Source organism: Octopus sinensis, linkage group LG1 (genome assembly GCF_006345805.1).
Source record: "Octopus sinensis linkage group LG1, ASM634580v1, whole genome shotgun sequence".
In the NCBI taxonomy this organism is placed as follows: Eukaryota; Metazoa; Mollusca; class Cephalopoda; order Octopoda; family Octopodidae; genus Octopus; species Octopus sinensis.
In genome coordinates this window covers 107,689,134-107,708,898 of record NC_042997.1, presented here as the reverse complement: position 1 = coordinate 107,708,898, position 19,765 = coordinate 107,689,134, and the positions used below count along the sequence as shown (strand labels likewise).

General features: G+C 39.6%; 2 protein-coding genes across 4 annotated transcripts in view; one reads left to right on the top strand and one right to left on the bottom strand.

Moving 5' to 3' along the window:
- LOC115209450 (vacuolar protein sorting-associated protein 35) overlaps positions 1–8,210 on the bottom strand; it is a 39,689-nt gene extending 31,479 nt beyond the window's left edge. For 2 of the 3 annotated variants that reach the window (XM_036503573.1, XM_036503584.1), the window contains exons 1-2: positions 4,345–4,398; positions 2,036–2,137 (exon numbers count right to left, since the gene is read on the bottom strand). In XM_036503573.1, coding sequence (XP_036359466.1) covers positions 2,036–2,137; positions 4,345–4,383 — 141 coding nt within the window. In that variant the 5' untranslated portion in view covers positions 4,384–4,398. Of the gene's footprint in view, positions 1–2,035; positions 2,138–4,344; positions 4,399–8,163 lie in introns of those variants that run through there. The other variant, XM_029777877.2, reaches the window with a different exon arrangement.
- Positions 8,211–8,343: 133 nt separating this feature from the next.
- LOC115217029 (origin recognition complex subunit 6-like) lies at positions 8,344–19,586 on the top strand. Its single transcript, XM_029786581.2, has 8 exons — positions 8,344–8,496; positions 8,629–8,776; positions 9,465–9,628; positions 11,240–11,329; positions 13,770–13,882; positions 16,043–16,111; positions 16,677–16,781; positions 19,000–19,586. Exons 1-8 carry the CDS (start codon positions 8,444–8,446, stop codon positions 19,008–19,010), a joined length of 753 nt encoding a protein of 250 aa, XP_029642441.1. The 5' UTR covers positions 8,344–8,443; the 3' UTR covers positions 19,011–19,586.
- Positions 19,587–19,765: the final 179 nt, after the last annotated feature.

Genomic DNA, 19,765 nt, shown 5'->3' with positions numbered 1-19,765 from the left:
ACAGTTGTCTCTCTTGCACACAACATCTGATGCTTCTTATGTCCAACTTTTCTCTCAGGGCACTTACACTCAGTTGTGTATGCACACTGACATTACACATCCAGCGGAGTATACCAGCTTCATTTCTTTCAAGCCTATGCATGCCCTTAGCAGTCACAGCTCATGTTTCACTGCTGTGTAGCATGGTTGTTCACACACAGGCATCATACAATCTACCTTTCACTCTGAGTGAGAAGCCCTTTGTCACCAGCAGAGTTAGGAGCTCTCCGTACTTTGCCCAGGCTATCCTTATTCTAGCAGCTATGGTCTCAGAGCATCTAGCCCCCACTACTGACTTGGTCACCTAGGTAACAGAAGCTATCCACTACCTCTTCTTTTCCTCACTGGCATGTGATGGAATCTGTTTTCTGTACATCTTCAGTGTTTATTGAACCTGTGCATGCCACACACAAAAGCTAACTTCCCAGTTAACCTACCTTTGATATTGCTGCACTGCTTATGTGTCCACCTGAAGGGATTTGTGATTTGTCAGCCTTCCTACTTACTAAGACTTTGGTTTTTGCTAGATTGACTCTAGGGCTCTTTGATTCTAAACCTTGCTTCCACACCTGAAACTTCTCTTCTAGTTCTGGTAGTGACTCAGCAATAAGAGCAAGGTCGTCAGCATAGAGGAGCTCCCAGGGGCAGCCATTCTTGAATTCTTCTGTTATTGCCTGGAGGACTATGATGAATAAGAGAGGCCTGAGGACTGATCCTTGGTGAACCCCTACTTGTACCCGGAATTCTTCGCTATACTCGTTGCCAACCCTCAACTTACTTACAACAACCCTGTACAGTTCTCACCAACCACTTGTCTATGCCTAGTTTCCGCAATGACCACCATAAAAGGAATCTGGGGACCCTGTCAAAGGCTTTCTCCATGACAACAAAAACCAAGTGCAGAGATTTATCTTTGGCTAGGAATTTCTCCTGCAGCTGTCTTACCAGAAATATAGCATCAGTGGTGCTTTTCCCTGGCACAAACCCAAATTGCATCTCTTCTAAGCTAACCCTCTACCTATTTAGTTGCGATATGACCCTCTCCATCCCTTTCATCACTTGATCCAACAATTTGACACCTCCGTAATTATTCTTATCTAATGCATCACCTTTACCTTTGTAGCAGTTGACTATGGTGTTGCTACACCAGTCATTGGGTATGACTCCTTCATGTATCACCTGATTGACTATACAGTTGACTAGACTATAGCTGACACCGCCAGATATTTTAAACAGCTGTGCAGTGATTCCTGATGGGCTGAGGAGTTTCCCTGTCTTTATACCCTCAATTGCTTTATCTACCAAAGTACTGTCAATTCGTATAGCTGGTCCCTCTGTTGGGTCGCATTTGGCAGACTCTCTTTCTCACCTTCATTCTCTTCATTTAGCAACCTTTCATAGTGGTGTTTCCATTAAATGCAAGTGAGCCATCATCCATGTGGACACATTTCTCTCTTATGACATCACAATTCTCTCACACTGTCTTGCAATACAAAACACTTCAAGTCTCTAGTCCTCACGACACAGAACGTTGATAAATTTTGTCCTTTCTCCTTCCCCTCTGGCTAAATAAACCTGTCTCTTAGCTTCCCTTCTGGTGATCTGATACTGTTCCCTGCTACCATCGTTCTTCCATGCCTGTTTCGTTTCTCTAATGGCCCTGTCAACTACATTACCTTAGGTTCAGAGGGGACTTTGCACCAGCCACAGATCTGGTCAGTGGCCCTCAACAGGTTATCCTGTAGGAACCTCCAGTTGTCTTCCACATAATGTGATGCTATATCCTCCTCCTTTTCATCAAACGCTTCAAGTAATATGTTTCTAAATCTCTGTCTATTCAGAGGAGCCTTAAGCTTCCAGACCCTTCTTTTCTCTTCTGGTGAGGAACCTAGCAGAACTTCCAGTCCACCTTACTTCAACAAGAACTGTAAAAAGCCATTGATATTTTACCACTTAGTTTTAGCAACAACAAATGAAAATGGGAGAAGATATTTACCAAACATCTTTTCATCTGAAAAGATTGACTCTTGACCACTTTTGTAGCTTCATCCAGAAGTTTTTCTTGCTCTTCCTGTGGTGATAATTGTGGTGTTGATGGCTGAAAATAAAGAAATAAATTAATGAAATTTAACAGAAAAATTAACATTTTTGCAGGAAGAAAAGAAAGAAAAAGCATTAAAAATATAAAAGATAAAATTATTGAGAAAAAAAAACCCTATAACTACGTCACCAAGGAAACAAAGAAAAAGAAAAGGGGTGGAGGGAACTAATCAGCAGAAGATGGAGGGGATGGGGTAACGGGTTATACACCCCAGAAAAAATGGTATGTTTAGCCATGCCTCACAAACATGATTGCAAAGGTGTTGCCATGGATAGTGGCCAGCAACACTTGCAGTATCATTTTTTAAATCCACTTTTCCAAACCCAAGCAAAATTAGAGGGTTTTTCTGAAGCAGTATTTTATGGCTCCCTTTCCCATTACCACTCTTTCCGTTACTCTTACCTCACACAATGGGCTTCTTTCAGTTTCTGTCTACCAAATCCTTTTAGTTGGCTTGAGGCTATAATAAGAGTCACTTGCCCAAAGTGCAACACAGCGGGACTGAACACAAAACCACATGGTTGGGAAGCAAAGTTCCTAACCACTCAGCAATACCCACCATGCACACATGTGCATGTACATGTGTCATCATCATCATCATTTAATGTCTGTTTTCCACACTGGCATAGGTTGGACAGTTTGACTGACAACTGGGAAGCCAGGGAGCTGCACCAGGTTCCAATTTGATTTGGCAAGGTTTCTACAGCTGGATGCCCTTCTTAGTGCCAACCACTCCAAAAGTGTAGTGAGGGCTTTTTACATGCCACCAACATGGGTGCCACAGATCTGACACTTGTGGCTGTTTAACTTCAGCAGTCTGATGGAGTCTACAGTTTCAATCTAGGAATGAGGAGGGAAACGGCTGCTGGGAGTTGTGTGATGCAGAGATACTCAAGATATTTGGGAACAGCTGATCAAGCTACACAGGAAGGTGTCATTGTAAAATGCTCCAAAGGAAAAGGAGATGCCTTAGAGACAAGCAACTGTAGAGGAACCAAACTACTAAACCTGTGAAAGAGCAGACCTGGGTGAGATGCAGTTTGGTATTGTGCCCAGAAAGAATACCAAAGATATAAGGTTTCTAGTGAGGTGACTGCAAGAGAAATACTTGGTTGTTAAGAGTAAACCTGGTGTTCAAGGTGTTTGACAGGATAATCACATTTCAGTACTTTGTAGGTCATTAACAAAAATAAAGTGTAGACAAATGGCTTGTGAAGGCTGCACAACCGTTATATACAAAGTTGCAGTAAGTGAGAGTCAACAATGACCTTAGTGACAAATTTGGTGTCAGAGTGGTTCAGTCCCCCTCCTCTATTCAACACAGTCCTAGAGGTCACCACAAAGGAGTTGAAGACTGGATGTCCATGGGAACTTCTTTATACTGACAATCTAGTTCTCTTAGCTGAATCTAAAGGGGAATTAGAGAGAAAATTCCTGACATAACAGCTGAATTTAGAATCAACCCATGCTAGCATGGAAAACGGATGCTAAACGATGATGATGAGGCTTTAAGGTAAACTTAGCAAAGTATAAGATTTTAGTAAGTAGGAAAGAAGGCAGGACTCCAGTGTCTTCAGGGATATGATTTTGTTTGATATGCAGAAAAGGAACAGGTATTAATTCCCTATGCTGTACACAGAAGACTATCAGAGAACGTCAGCTTCATATGTGACAGATGCACTGGAACAATACAAACTATGAGCACACTGGAAATAGATCTCTTAAATACCTGGAAGGTTCACTAGAAGTAGAAGCCATTAGCTTTTGTTATTTAATTAGCAGGGGAGGCGATTGCACCAAAAAATATAGTAGCCAGAGTATGAATAGGTTGGAGGAAGTTCAGAGAGTTACTACTACAGCTGGCAACAATAGTCTTTTCTCACAGAGTGAAAAACAGATTGTATGATGCTTGTGTTAAAACTGTAATGCTGCATGGTAGTGAGATACGGGAATGCAGAGGATTTGAGAAGATTGGAGAAAGATAAAGCTAGCATGCTCTGCAAGATGTGCATAAACAACATAGCATAAATATGCTGAAAGAAAAACTGGAAATAAGAGAAATCGGATGGAGTGCACAAGAAAGAAGACTGCACTGGTGCTGACATGAGATGCATAGGAAAACAGCTGTATAGAGAAGTGTCACTCAATGTGGGAAGAGCTTAGAGAAGGAGACCCAAGAAGACATCAAAGTGGTGAAGACTGATCTCAAAACCATAAACCTCATGAAGGAGATGACAAGCCATATTTGGTTCTTGAGAAGATCTGCTCACCTCAATGAAACACAGGTTCTGGAATCATCTCACCGTTAGCCATCTTTCATTCTTAACACTGTCCTCTCCCTCTTTTATATTGCTCATCCTCCCCAACCAGCAAATAATTTCTTCTCCACTGCCATGCATTTCCTCCTCCCCTTTCACTAAATTTGCCCCACCACATTATCTCTTTGCCTCTTGCTTTTGCCCATCCTCTCTCTCTATTCTCCTGTTACTTATCAGCTACTCTCCAGTATGGGAGAGGAGAGGCAGTTGGGGTGGCCACCAAGTTCAAAGTGTACCAAGCAGCTGACTGCCTACACTGCTATACATTTGCAAGACTTGGATGGTGTACAAACGCCATGCCGAAAGACTAAGCTACTTTCCACATGAACTGCCTGAGAAAGCTGTTGAAAAATCACAGAGAAAGACACGGTCCCAGACACAGAGGTCCTCTCTTGAGCTGATCTGCCAAGCCTTTACACACTGCTGAGGAGAGTGCAAGTCAGGTGGGTAGGCCACCTTGTTCAAATGCCTGACACACAACTACCCAAAAGACTGCAATACAGTGAATTAGTGGAAGGCAAACACACTCAGGGTGGACAGAAAGAGCACTTTAACCCTTTTGTTACTAACCCAGCCAAAACTGGCTCTGGCTCTGTGGTAAAATGTTTTGTTTTCATAAGTTTTGAATTAAGATATTCCACCAAGCCTTAGTCACAATTTATGTTCCTAACACTAGCTTAATGATAAGTTATTTTACTAAATTCTTTGTTATATTTTAAATAATTGAAAGAAACACAGAAGATCTCAAAATAAATACAGTAACGAAAGGGTTAAGGACACACTCAAAGCTTCACTGAAGAGCTTTGAGATCAACGCCAATACCTGAAGAAATGCGAACACAAAAGACTGCCCTGCCTGGCAAGGCTGCACCAACATCTCGACACCTGTTCTTCATTATATTCACTCTCTCACCCATTCTCTATCACAATCTCTCACTCCCGCTGAACACTTGCAACCTCTACCCACCCACATTTCCAATTCTGTCCCCACTCTTACTCATCCCTTACTGTGAGGGTCTACTCTGACATTTCATCACCATTAGATTTTCATCCATTTGCAATCCCACCTAAGTCATGCCTATCCTCTCTTTCATAATGTTGTGTAGCTCCCCTACAGCAAGAAACCTGTTCTGTTCTGATTCCTTCTCTCTCACTTTAACCCTTCATCTACTGTAGCCCGACTCAGTCAAAGGGTATCTTGGTTGTGCAGGCTGCATAGCAACCTGACTAGTACTGGTGTAACAAAAGAAAAAATGTACCTAACATACACAGCAGGGTGGCTGGTGCTAGAAAGGGCATCCAGCTGTAGAAACCGTGCCAAAGCAGACACTGGACTTGTTAACTCCCGTCAAACTCTCCAACCTGTACCAGCATCATCAAACACGAACATTAAATAATGACAATATACATACATATTTATGAAAGATGTGTACATGTATATACATATATAACTACATACACATAAATACAGAGGGTGTCAGCTATTCGAGAACAAAACTTCGGAAATTTAAGTGGCCCAAACTTTAAATATCTTCAATGTTTTCAGCATCAACTGGAAGTTTTGAATCTAACATATATGATAAAAAGGTATGTCATTCTGGTTACCTTGACTACCAACTACTCTGTGATTGCAACCATCTTAAATGTTACTAGGTCTTTCATGTTTAGGATCAGAAAAGAGCTCTTGGCCTCTGGAAGGAATATATCTTCTGTGGCCAAAAGAAGAAAACATTCTTGACCATCAGATGCTGTCAGAAGAGTCGAGTTTGTCCACAAAGTCCAGGGTGTCATCAGTGATAATCCTAGAAAGTCAATGGGGACCACTGTCAGTCATTTCCATCTTCTAAGAGGTCAATGATGTGCAGCGCATGAAGACACCAGATACAAATTCTATGGTATAAGAAGAGGAAAGTTCATGCCCAATAGGAGCTGGGATAACCACGTGAGCCATTGTAGTTCTTGCTGAACAAACTCAAGCACTCCCAGGAGTCCAACATGTTCTTCACAGATGAGAACCGTGTCCAAGACCAAAATAGTGAACAGAAGGAATAACAGCTGGCTCTCTGCCACCCTCACTATTATACACACCATGTTCCTATCATCTGTGATGAGCAATGAGGACTGTACCGGATCACTTTTCCCTGTAAGGTCTTAGAGTACATGTGGCAGCCTACATTGAGACAGTTGTCAAACCCTGGATCGAGAGCAGTGTTTGTGGGGAGGCGGTACATGTTCCAACAAGACTTTGCTACCTTTCACACAGCTTGTACGACTCGGAAGTGGTTGGTCGAAAATTTTCCTGATCCTGTTATCCTTAAAATTTGGTCTTCCAGCACCCCGGATTTAACCCCACCCCCATCACTTCGACTATTGCGTCTGGAGAATCGTCGAGGAGATCAACAAGGACTCATTGATGTCTGCTATTGGGGACGTTATGGCCAACATGAATTAAAGATCATCTGATTAACGCATTTAGTCGCTTCAGAATCCGTATTGAAGCTGATGGCGGTTTTATTGAATAGTTTTCGCTATGAGCCTCTAAGAATATGTATACCAAATTCTGTAAAAAATACATTAGTTTTTCGAATACTTTTGTTTTCCTTAAATTAACATTTTGTTCTTAACTAGCTGACACACCCTGAATACACACGCATACATGTATACAAACATAGATACATATATAAACATACATAAATACATCCTTATAATGCCTATACACAAACATATATACATATTTAAATTTAAACATACATATATATATATATATATACACAAACATACACATGTATACACGTAAATATTATATATATAAGAGGGTGTGTGCTTGTAACATTTTTTAAAGTGAGTTCTATAATCGTGAATTGCTTGCGCCGTACTGTGTGTATGTGTGCTGATTAATTTAAGCTGAGTAATATTAATTAGGAAATGCCTTGTTTTATAAGAATGTCTTCTACAGTTTCAGAGAGTAAAGTTGATTTTAAAGCGATTCAATAAGGAATACTAAACATCAATTAGAGAGTTAAAAAGATAATAAATTAGGTTAATCTGTGGAAACGGTCGACGACAGCGAGGGAGGGAATGCTGGTGTTGGAGGCCGGTCGGTCGGAATTGCAACAATTTCCGAGATGAATCAATAGAAACGAAGAAGACCCGAGTGGTCGAGCGGTGGAAGTAGATTTCTATAATTCTAAGCCTTTACGTTCTAATCAAAGGCCATTCCGTAGGAGTCAATTGAAGACTTACAGATGGACAGAGATATTACGATGGGTTTTAGCAGTAAATGTTTGGAATAATGTTGTGGGAATGTGTCAATGTAGGACTTTGGGAGGAACATCACTTTCCATTTCTGTTCCACTCAGCTCTCTCTCGTTGCATGGATTTCTCCCATTATGAAGAGCGTAAAGATTAAGCGACAAGTGTATTAATTAATGTTGAAAAGTGATTGAATTAAGATTAAAGCGAAAAAGATCCAAAGTTAAGAAATCGTGGAAAGGGCGTGTGTGTGTGATGAGGTTGGCAGGCGAGGAAATGATTAAAGAGTTTCTCGTTAGACACAAACAGATTAAATAGCAACGGCAACGGTAATAATAATAGAATGTTATATTGCGATAGGTGGAGGACATAAATAAAAAAGGAAACGAAAAGGATAAAATATTTCCATTAAAAATATTTCAAAGTAAACAAATGGAAGAGAAACAACACCCACCATGATGAAATCATGTGATTAGTACACTCGGCAGGACGAGATTATATCACCAGTCGGGTTTGGAATAGAATCGAAAATAAAATAAAACATTTGGATTGGGTGATTTTCATAAGATAGCTATATTTATCTAAAAAAAATTATTATCCAACAGATATTTATTAAATAATAAAAATATATTAATTTTTTTCCCATCATTCAATATTTCGCGGGAAATCTAATGTGTTAGAGGTGAACAGCTGTGTTGTAGCGGGGAAACATTTTTGTTCAAATCTCTGACAAAATGCTTCAAGTCTTGGGAACAAAACTCGGATTAACAAGTGTTTCAGTCCTCAAGTAAATATATCTTTTTTATATATATATATCGAAATTGTTGACGTTAAAATATATTCATTTATTTCTTATTTAGCTTCTAACGTAAATGTATTAATATATTTGAATGTAAGAAAACGATAAATCTTATTCCAGATATGCCAATGAAATCTGTCGCAAGATGGAAAGCGGTCCAAATGTAATTTCTTTGTCAGCTCTTCGATTAAGCCAGTCTTGTAAATGTGTCATAGCTTTGGATCTGGCAGCCAACAAACTTGGATGTCATCTTAAAGAATCGGACAAGGTAGGTTAATCGAAATGATATTCATCTCTTCTATATTTTTCTTCATTTTTGTAAATCATATATTTTGTTGGCGACATACAACACAAATGGATACAGACGTCCATCCATTCTAGGAGCTGGAAAGATAATCTATAATCAGAGATTTTAAGATCAAATAATGCCATAAGCACCACCGACTCGAGGGTCCTTGAGCTGATAAATATCAGCCCCGTCCTTTGTTGAGAATATTTTACATTGGTGTAATTACTTGCTTCTTCGCCATGGTGGTGGATCAGTTTATTCGCCCTCCCCCTCTTTTTCAATCCTCCCGTGCATCACTCCCATTATAAGCGAACTCTGTGATGTTCTAAGAATGTGTTGCATTCCTTCTACTCTCTCTGCCCCAGAAAATTATTTGCATTTAATCTTTGTTGTGTCTGGGGAGAGTCATTTTCTTTTTGTGCCTTATAATCTAACACACTCACCGGTAAAATTTCCACTATTTTATTTTTTTATTTTCTTAAAATTTTCGTTGTCTTGCAACCTTTTCAATAGTTTTGACTATTTAATCTTTATTATCCACGAAGTCCTGATATGTTGACTTAATTAAATGTGTAAAGTTGGGACTCAGGGTTGAACAACTCTTTTAGTTTTAAAATTGTGTGTGTAATTTATACGACAGAAAATTTTTTTCTCTTTTTTAATCCAGTCGATGGCCATAAAACTGTCAGGCTTGAATAAAAAGGCATATTTAAATTCTTTCAAAGCTGTTGAAAGTTTGTTGGGAGAACAACAAAAATCCTCCATTCGAGAACTTTGCGTACAGTTTGGGTGTACAGACATCGCTGATGTGGCTCAGGAAACACTCAACAGGTAAATAGTAAATACTTGTGTATGGTCTTTTTTTTTAAGTATTAGAAAAGTAAATACTATTGTTTTTTTGGGGTTTTTTTCATGCCATCCTATGTTCATTATGATGCATCTTAGAGATTTGTCATCACTAGTTACGCAAATACTGTCACTGTTGAGGTTATACTATTGAAACATATTTGGAGTTGTCTCTCTTGAGGAAATAATATAATTGAAATATTAGTCATTAACTGATATGGTTTCAACTGGTGAAGCATGATCTCCAGGGGCTACTGCAGAATCGCACCTTTTCTGAAAAAATGCTTTTTTTTTCTATTTTTTTTTTTTTGTCTTGAAAAAATTATTTCGGATTCCTACGTTTTAGATGTCGGAGATTACGAATATGCAAAAACAAAATTTTTTAACCCCCGCCTCCCAATTAAAAATTTTTAACTGTTTTCGAAATCTTTTTTCCTGTGTTTCTCCTGTTTTTTGAATATGCAAGAAACCATGTTTTCAAAATTTTAAATTCAATAAGCATATAGATATGTGTATAAAGAGATAGATATGAATGTCTTCCTGGGGCTAAAAACAACAGTAACACCATCCTCTATAGGACCGCCACATTCAGTTGGCAAATATATTTTATAAATAAACAGATAGGGATAAATAGATGAAAAAGTTCAAAATTTAAAATTGGGGGGGGGGTGAAATTGACCCCCTTATTAAAGTTTATAACATTAATTATTAATCATGTTAATATTTTCCATGAAGGCTGGAGGGTATATCAGCTGAAACATTGTCTTAACAACAAACAAGATGAGGACAAATATCCGTCAAATGTAAATAATGTTAGTTTCTCATAAAATGGTGAATTTACATTTAATTATTATTTTAAGGCAAACGCAAGAAAAAGGTGAATTCTTTTCACTTTAATGTTTTTATCATATTTAGTTTCAATTTGCGTATGTTCATCAATTCACTACAATCTCTTTAAAGTAATCAAAATTTTAAATGGTGGGGGTGAAATTTAAATTTTTGCATATTCTTAATCTCCAACATTGGGCTTGTCCCATAGAAAATGTTTCCACTTACTTTTGGGTACCCCTTCATACACACAAGCAAAGCTTATCCTATTTAAATTGTGCTTAGCTTGTCGTCATCATCATCGTTTAACGTGGTATGGTCGGATTGTATGTTTATACTTAATCTAGTTTAGTTGAATGTTCACCTTGGTAGACTTGCCCTGTGAGTAGAAGTGGGGACAGAAGAACCATATTTGTGGGTTGATAGAAGTTTGAAAAAGGCATGGCTGAGCAAAAGATGAGGAATGGATGTAGTGAATGGTAGATAAGAGTGGGAGGGTATCCGATGATGCATATACAATATATATATATATAAATATCTCATTTAGATTCATTCAGAATGAAGTAATGTGGCTTGATGCTAAGTTGTTTTTTAATCTCCTTTCCATGCCTTCATTGAAATGGAGAGATTGTTGCCAGTAAGAATAGAATTCTCTGCCAATGTTTGGAATTGAGAATTGCAGACTTGCTGGCGCCAATAATGGATGCAAAACACTCGCCAAAACAAAGCTCCACAAAAGCTAAACTGTTTTCATGCCTTTTATTTCAGGTACCAGTCAGAAATAGTAAAGAATGGTTGTGCTGACGTTGACTACAGATCAACACTTTTCTTGGCTGCTGCAGTTGAAGCTGCTTGTCTGTAAGTTGCTTGCATCAGCTTTTATCTTTTTTCAATTATTAGTGTGGCCATGCTGGGGCATCTCTTTGAAGAATTTTCAGTTGAATGAATTGAATCCCGGTACTTATTATTTTAAAGCCTGCGGTCGCACGTACAACGCACCCACTATACTCTCAAAGTGGTTGGCGTTAGGAAGGGCATCCGGCTGTAGAAACTCTGCCAGATCAGATTGGAGCCTGGTGCAGCCTCCTGGCTTCCCAGATCCTGGTTGAACTGTCCAACCTGTGCTAGCACGGAAAGTGAATGTTAAACGATGATGATACATCATATTCTATCGCTCTCTTTTTGCCGAATTGCTAAGTTACTTGGGATGTAACTCATTGCCGAGTGCTATGCAAACATATTCACTGTTGAAAGTCAAAATGTACCATCTTCACCATCTCTAACAGCAAATTCCATAATAACTATGGAATTTACACCTGCAATGCTGCAACGTCACCTTCAAAATAAGCGCAACTATGCCTCCACTGGTCTTGATGGAGTTGCATACCTGCTTCTCAAACGTGGCAAGTACTTCCTTTTACACCAGCTTTCTATTTTTTTCCAGCACTGTCTCAACAATGGTGCTACTCTGGAGCAGTGGAAAACTGCCAGTGTCATTCCTCTGTTCAAAAAGGGCGACCGCACATCACCTGTCAACTATCGCCCAGTCAGTCTCACTAGCTGTATTGCAAAACTGAAGGAATCGTGTGTCAGAGAAACACTTTGGAACTTCTGGAGCTGTCACAGTCTCATGCGACCCTCACAATATGGATTTGTCCCTAACTCCAGCTGCAGTGATCAGCTTGTCGAGTTCCTTGAGGACATTACTCAGATCACTGACAGTGGCTCATGGGTGGATGTTGTCTACCTTGACTTTGCTAAGGCTTTCAACTCTGTGCCACACAAAAGGCTTATGGTGAAACTCTTTGCAATGGGTGTGAGGGATGATATTTTTAACTGGTTGAAATCCTTCATTCTCAGCCGAAAGGAGGTAGTCACAGTTCTAGGACAGCATTCTACACCATATGAGATGTCATCGGGTGTACCACAGGGATCTGTCCTTGGTCCCCTCTTGTTTGTGGCATACATTAATGACATAGATGCCAGTTTAAAGAATGCCACCGTATTGAAATATACAGACGACATCAAGCTGTACCTTGAAATCAAGAGGACAGATCCTGTTGTCTACAGCTCTTTCCTGCAATCAGACCTGGACACAATGCAGCAATGGATCACAGACTGGCAACTGAAACTGGCTGTGGACAAGTGTACCACCATGCATTTTGGGAGAAAAACCCTGCGTCCACATACTCCCTCCACAACACTGATATCAAGAAATCCTCTTGCGAGCGTGACCTAGGCATCACTGTCAGCAGTGATTTGCGTTGGACAAAGCATATCTCTGAAATTGTCAAGAAGGCCGAGGGTGTCTTGGCATCACTCAGCAAGACTTTTGTTAGCCGCTCTCCAGCCATCTATTTAAAACTGTATACAGCCATGGTACGACCACACTTGGAATTCACATCATCAGTTTGGAAGCCCTATCTTGCTCAGAACATTGACCTCCTGGAATCTGTTCAGAGACGTGCAACCAAACGCATACCCTCCATCAGACACCTACCATACTCTGAGCGCTTTGTTTCCCTGGGCATGGATTCACTGAAGCTCCGGCGTCTGGCGATGGACTTGGTAAACACCCACAAAGTTATCAACCACCTCACCAACAACAACACTGAACACCTTTTTGATCTTCATGTGTCTAACACACATGGACATGCCTACAAAGTCAGAAAACAACACAGCTCCCATGACTTTTGGAAACATTTTTTCACGCTCAGAGTTGCTGAAGCATGGAACAAACTGCCTGCGTCAGTTGTTGACTGCCATGACACTGCATCCTTTAAGGCCCTCATGCTTTCCGAAATCCACCGAAACTACACCTGATTATACATACACTTTAGATGAGTTGTAGTGCACCTGAGCACTGTACACAATGTTTTGATTATTATTATTATTCCGGTATATTATTGGTATATGACTGACAGAATTAGAAAGTAAGTTAGTCCACATGAACAAAGGCTTGTCAGACAGTTGGTTGATCTGTTACTGTTTTTCATACCTGTAGTAACATTAATGACCATTTTGAATTCCTCCAAGACTGGGAGAAAGAAGTGATGAAGATACCTTAGGCATAACTTCATCACTTCAGAATCTGCTAAAAACATGGGGTTTACCTGTTTTCTATGGCTTCTGTTGTTCAACTATATAGTTCATATTAAAGAATGACTATGTTTGGAATTATTCAAGATGTTGTGTATGTTTGTTTCAGATCAATAATTGGCAAATGAGAGTTTAGAGAGTAAAGAAAAATACCATCTGAATCAGTGAAACAATTCATTTTCTTGTTATTTATTTTCAGAAAATATAAATATAAAATTGACCGACTTAAATTGCGAGAGACTTGCAGTGTTAAGAAAACTGTTTTTCTCCGACTTGTTGAACAGCTTGCAAAATATGCAGAGGATATAAAAAGTAAGTTATTTTTGCTGATTCATTTGAAATTAGGTCACAATAATCAGTTCAGCTTCTCGATTGTCATTTACCTGTGTCTTAATTAGTTTTTATTGGTCGTCTCTTCTATTTTCCTGTCTATTTTTATTTCATTAAAACTTGTAATTAAAGTGTTGTATTTCAATTGAAACCTTTTCCTATTTAGTTCAGCTCAAGGAATTCACATGCTAAACACCTATTCTACTGTAAGCACCCCCCCACTCCCATCATCAGACAGAGCACCCTCAACTATTCTTTGACCCTATGCTGTGCACTCCTTGAAGCAACATGTTGAAGACAGCCTGGTTGAGCAGTTGGACTCACTAGCAACCATCAAGATGAGCAGTAACTCCATTAGCATGGGTTTGAATTGGGTTCTGTGAACTACAGCAAAAGAAACCTGCCTAGGACAGTGGCTACACTCCATGTAGAGAGGGTATACTTTGCTCCTGACAAACAACCTCTTCCCTGCTGGTGGTGTCATAAAATACATATGGTCCTATTTGCTTATTCTTATTAATTATGCTGACCCACTTCTGCTGACAAAGAAAATTTAGGGAGTCATTACCTTTGCTGGCAACAAATGGACAGATCGTATAATTGTATTTGGACAGTGACATTACACAGTAATGGGCTTAAACACAGAAGATTTTATTATAGTTGTGTTTGAAGAGCAATACCACATGGTAGTGAAACATGGTTATTGACTAAAGATTTGTGAGGAGTACAAATAAATGGAACAAACATGCTTGGTTACATGTGTAACATTTGCATTGGTGAATGATGGAGCAGAAATTGGTTGAGAGAAACGGCCTCAGATATGATGTATTTGATAGAAAACAGAGCTGTGATGTGTGCAGAGGATAGCAATTGAAATAGAAGGAATCTGAAGACAAGGAAGAAGTGGTAAAACTGAGTTGAACCCCGAAGACTGAACAACACAAAGGATTGCTACAAGTGGGGAGATGCTATATTGGGGAAGGGGTCATATCCAGTGAGAAGGAGACATGTGGCAAGATGCTACACTAAGGAAGACCTGTCCAAACCATACAAGTTTAGTGGGTAAAAAAGGATGCAAAACGATTAAGAAATTGGCTGACCTGTGTCAAGGAATTTCCTTGTGAATATTTCAACCTGGTTTTGTTAAGTTTGGACAATCTAAAGAATGGGTAGTCATGGGGTAAATGGTTAGCAACCAGTTGTTAAAGGGTGGTGGGGGACTCAACAATCCACAATGTTTGCATCTTCACCTTAAGATTGAAAAAGTGACAAAAACCCTAGAATTTTCAATGATTTCTGACATTGCCATTATTTGGTCTGGTGACATTTCTACCTCTGTGGTGCCAGATGAAAGGAATAGGTGAAGAAGGTAATATAGACTTCTAAATATTGGATTATTTGTTGAAAATTTACAGTTAAGGACTGAGGGGAAACCCCAATCTAGATATAACCCAGGAAGATCTGGGGTGAGGAAGTGAAGCATGACCTTTGAACATTGGGCCTTACAGAGGCAATGACAAGAGACTGAGGCCTTTGGAAATATTCTGTGATTGAGAAGACCTGGCAAGTCAAATCAGATTGCAGCCATGGCCGATGCCAGTGTTGCATAACCAACCCATATTAAAGTACTCTTGAAGCGTCAGGCAATTTGATGTGCTTGAGAAGACCTGTTGAGTCAAGTGAACTCAAAATCGTGGCCTGTGCTGCCTGACTGGCACCCATGCTGGTGGCATGTAATAAGCACCATTCAAGTGTGGGTTGATGCCAGGTCTGCCTGACTGACTCCCCATGCCGGTGGCACTTAAAACACACCATCCAAACTCGGTTGATGCCAGTGCACCCTGACTGGCTCCCATGCTGGTGGGACGTAAAAAGCACCCACTACACTCTCAGAGTGGTTGGCATTAGGAAGGGCATCCAACTTTAGAAACCTTACCAGATCAGATTGGAGCCTGGGGCATCCTCCTGGCTTGCCAGTCCTCAGTCAAGCCATCCAACCCATGACAGCAGGGAAAGCGGACGTTAAATGATGATGATGAATCTTGTCTGCTTACAACGACCTTTGCCTAAATTTCTATTCTGATTCTGCAGACGTTATTCTAAGACAAAACTAATTTCAGTATTGTTTCTTTTCTTTTTCAGGTGAAGAAAAAGTAGTTGTGCGGAAGAAACATCGTAATTTTATTGAAGAAATTGATGCAAAATCCAGAGGTAAAAGACTTACAATTCTTAGTTTCTTCTGTAACTGAGCTGTTGTTTGAACCCTGAATCTGCAGCATGGAGTTGTGACTCATTAAAATGGTTTCATATTTGCATCTCAGGGTATTTAGTCTGATCCTCACCTTGACAAAATCTTCGTTACAACTGGAGAAGATCAAGCCAAAAGGTCTGCCTCGTTGTTTAGCCAATTGTCCATATCCCTTCAACCTGCTCAATCAGGACCAACTTGGAGCTACGTAAGAACACGGTTGTACATCAGAGATTAAGCAATGCAAAGGAAACGTGATTCCTAAAATAGTCAAGACTTATATGGCTCCCTTGTATTGCTGCTATGACTGAAAGCCTCCCCCCGCCCTATTTCTTTGTTTGACATCAATTCTTGTGCTTCTCTGCTGCTACACCTACTCTCTGCATGTGTCACACATCAAAGATTTAAGTATTGGCCACATAAGCTTAAAATCTAGTTCTCTCTGTCAATTTCAGTTTCAGACCAATATTATTTTCACTTTCATGCAATTTTTGGTTTGATGTTTTTTGTGATTGGTTTAATTTTTAGAATTTGAACCAACTTCTAAGAAAGCATTGATTGAAACTAAAGAACCAGCTCTTAATTATGAAGAATGGAAGCGAAAAATTTTAGAAACAGCAACAAAAGCAGAAAGTAAGTCTTACAATTTGTAAAAGAGGATTTTATTTAATTTTTTTTTTTGTATTCTTTTTATTTTTAATGTCTTGATCCAGTTTCAGAATTATATTTTTGTTGTATAAAGCTGTTTATTAGCATTACATGTTTTATATATGTATATATAAAGTATGACCTTCAAACATCGGGCTTCACAGCGGCAATGACAGGAGGTTGGGACCTTTGGAGACATGCTGCGATTGAGAAAGCCCAGCAACTACAGTGAGATCACAGCCTTGCATGTCCGTCTCTGTTAAGGATACCCCTGGCACATTGGGTGACATGATATGCTTGAGAAGACCTGTTGAGTCAAGTAAAACCAATATCATAGCTGGGGTCAGTGTCCCATGACTGGTTCCCATGCTAGTGGCACGTAAAAAGCACCAACCGAATGTGGTCAATGCCAGGTCCACCTGTCTGGCTCCCATTCCATCATCATCATCTAATGTCCGTTTTCCATGCTGGCATGGATTGGATGGTTTGACTGGGGACTGATAAGCCAGGAGGCCGCGCCAGGCTCCAATCTGATCTGGCAATGTATCTACAGCTAGATGCCCTTCCTAATGTCAACCACTCCAAGAGTGTAGTAGGTGCTTTTTATGTGTCACCAGTCCAGGAGCCAGTCAGGCAGCACTGGCATCAGCGTTCTACATTTAATCCCTCTTATACTCAACACAGTTCTGCTTTGTCGTTCATTGACTCCAATTTTGCAAATATCTCAGTACCATGTAGTCTAACCGTTCTCACACAAGTATCATACATTCTACCTTTCACTCTGAGTGAGAGTCCTTGTGTTGCCATCAGAAGTAGTAACTCTCTGAACTTCATCCTATTCTTATTCTAGAAACAATATGTATATATGTATGTGTGTATGTATGTATGTGTGTGTGTATGTATCAAAATGATCAACATCAATGGAAATTGTAGCTGTGATACCAGTACCGGTGGCATGTAAGAGAACCATCCGAACGTGGCTGTTGCCAGCGCTGCCCTGACTGGCCTCCGTGCCAGTGGCACGTAAAAAGCACCCACTACACTCTCGGAATGGTTGGCGTTAGGAAGGGCATCCAGCCGTAGAAACATTGCCAAATCAGACTGGGCCTTGTGCAGCCTTCTGGCTTCCCAGACCCCAGTTGAACCGTCTGACCCATGCTAGCATGGAAAGCGGACGCTAAATGATGATGTATATATGTGTATATATGTATGTATATATATACGTATATGTATGTATGTATATATATGTATATATCTGTATGTATATATATATGTATGTATGTATATATATGTATATATCTGTATGTATATATATATGTATGTATGTATATATATGTATATATCTGTATGTATATATATATGTGTATATGTATGTATATATGTATAGTATATGTATTTATGTGGATTGCTAACTATAACTTGGTTGCAGGAGACGTGTGTGTGTGTGTGTGTATTATATCTTAAGTAGAATTTAAGTTAAGTTAATTTTTTTGCTCAAAAAGCAAAAAGCAAGGCCATGTAGGGGAACATGGAGTTATGTACAGGGAGGGTGTTCATGCAAAGAGTTCAGGCCATTTCTGGTCAAGAGGGACTTTGAACTGAGCGGTCGTCGGCATCTTCACTATCTCGTCAGGCAGCTTATTCCACGGATCTGCAACCCGGACAGAGAAAGCCCCTCTCCTCCGATTGAGATGAAATCGTTGCAGATAGAGCTTTTCGGAGTGGCCTCACAGCCAACGCTCTGGAGCAGGAGTGAAGAACAGCTCTTTTGAGAGGTTACACTTTCTGCTTATGATGTTGTGAGCATGAATAAGATCACCACGGCATCGTCGTTTTTCTAGAGAATAATGGTCAAGCGTCTTCAGCCTTTCTTCATAGGACAAATGCTTGAGACCAAGAACCATGTGGGTAGCCAGCTTCTGGACTCTTTCAAGATGATGTATGTCTTTGAGGAGATAAGGAGAAGAGGCTTGAATCCTGTACTCCAATATGGGTCTCACCAGCGTGACATAGAGCGGTAGGAATATGGCTGCTGTGAGCATTCCGAATGACCGTCGAATCAAAAACAGAACTCCGTGTGCTTTGTTGGCAGCATGGACACATGATAACGATTAAAGCTTAATATTTGTATTTGAAGTTTTTTTGTCTTTTTATCTCCTCCATAATTGGAAATATTCTCATTTCTATTTGTATTGTCTTCCAGGTGAGGACTGAATGAATTATCAGCATCATTTAACATCTATGTTCCATGGATGTCTTTAATACTGTTCTAATTATTCTTCCTGTCATATCAGCACACTCCATATTCTTTGAACTCTCCACTGCAGTTCTTCACCATTTTTGAGTTGGAAAGATTTCCTGTGTAACGATGGAAAACAAGGCTTAGCCAGCTTCTTCTTCTCGGTTGACCTCAGTATCAATTGTAAACTGTTTCACTATGTCCCTCCACTTGCAGACAAAAGGAATTCATTATTTTAATTGTTGCTGCCTAAATTAAAATTACAATCTTCTCTTTGTTGAGAAATGTTTTTTTTTTTCTTCCTCCCACCAATGAAAAATTAAAGTTATGGAATTTCCAATGAAACTTCAATTGAATGCAAAAGGTTTTATGCAAACTTCTTGAATATTGTTTGAAAAATGTAATGAAATCTGCAATGTCATTGGGATTAGGTTCTTAGCTGTCGTTGACAACAGTTCATCGGTCAATCGTTGGTTCACCTACTCCATTTTCTTCTTCAGAAGGGTTGATGTCTTCTTATACACACCTGAAGAATGAGTTGTTACATGTGATTTGATGGCCAGCATGTTCTGCTATCACTGTTCTCTTGACAGGTGTATACAATGCATTGGAATATCTCGAGCAGCAGTTAAATGCCTTTCTTTGTTGGTTGATAAGATGATGTGGCCAACAAGAAACAATAACAGTTGAGCTGTTGTTGTTACAGGTTTTAATGCTAAACCACATCATA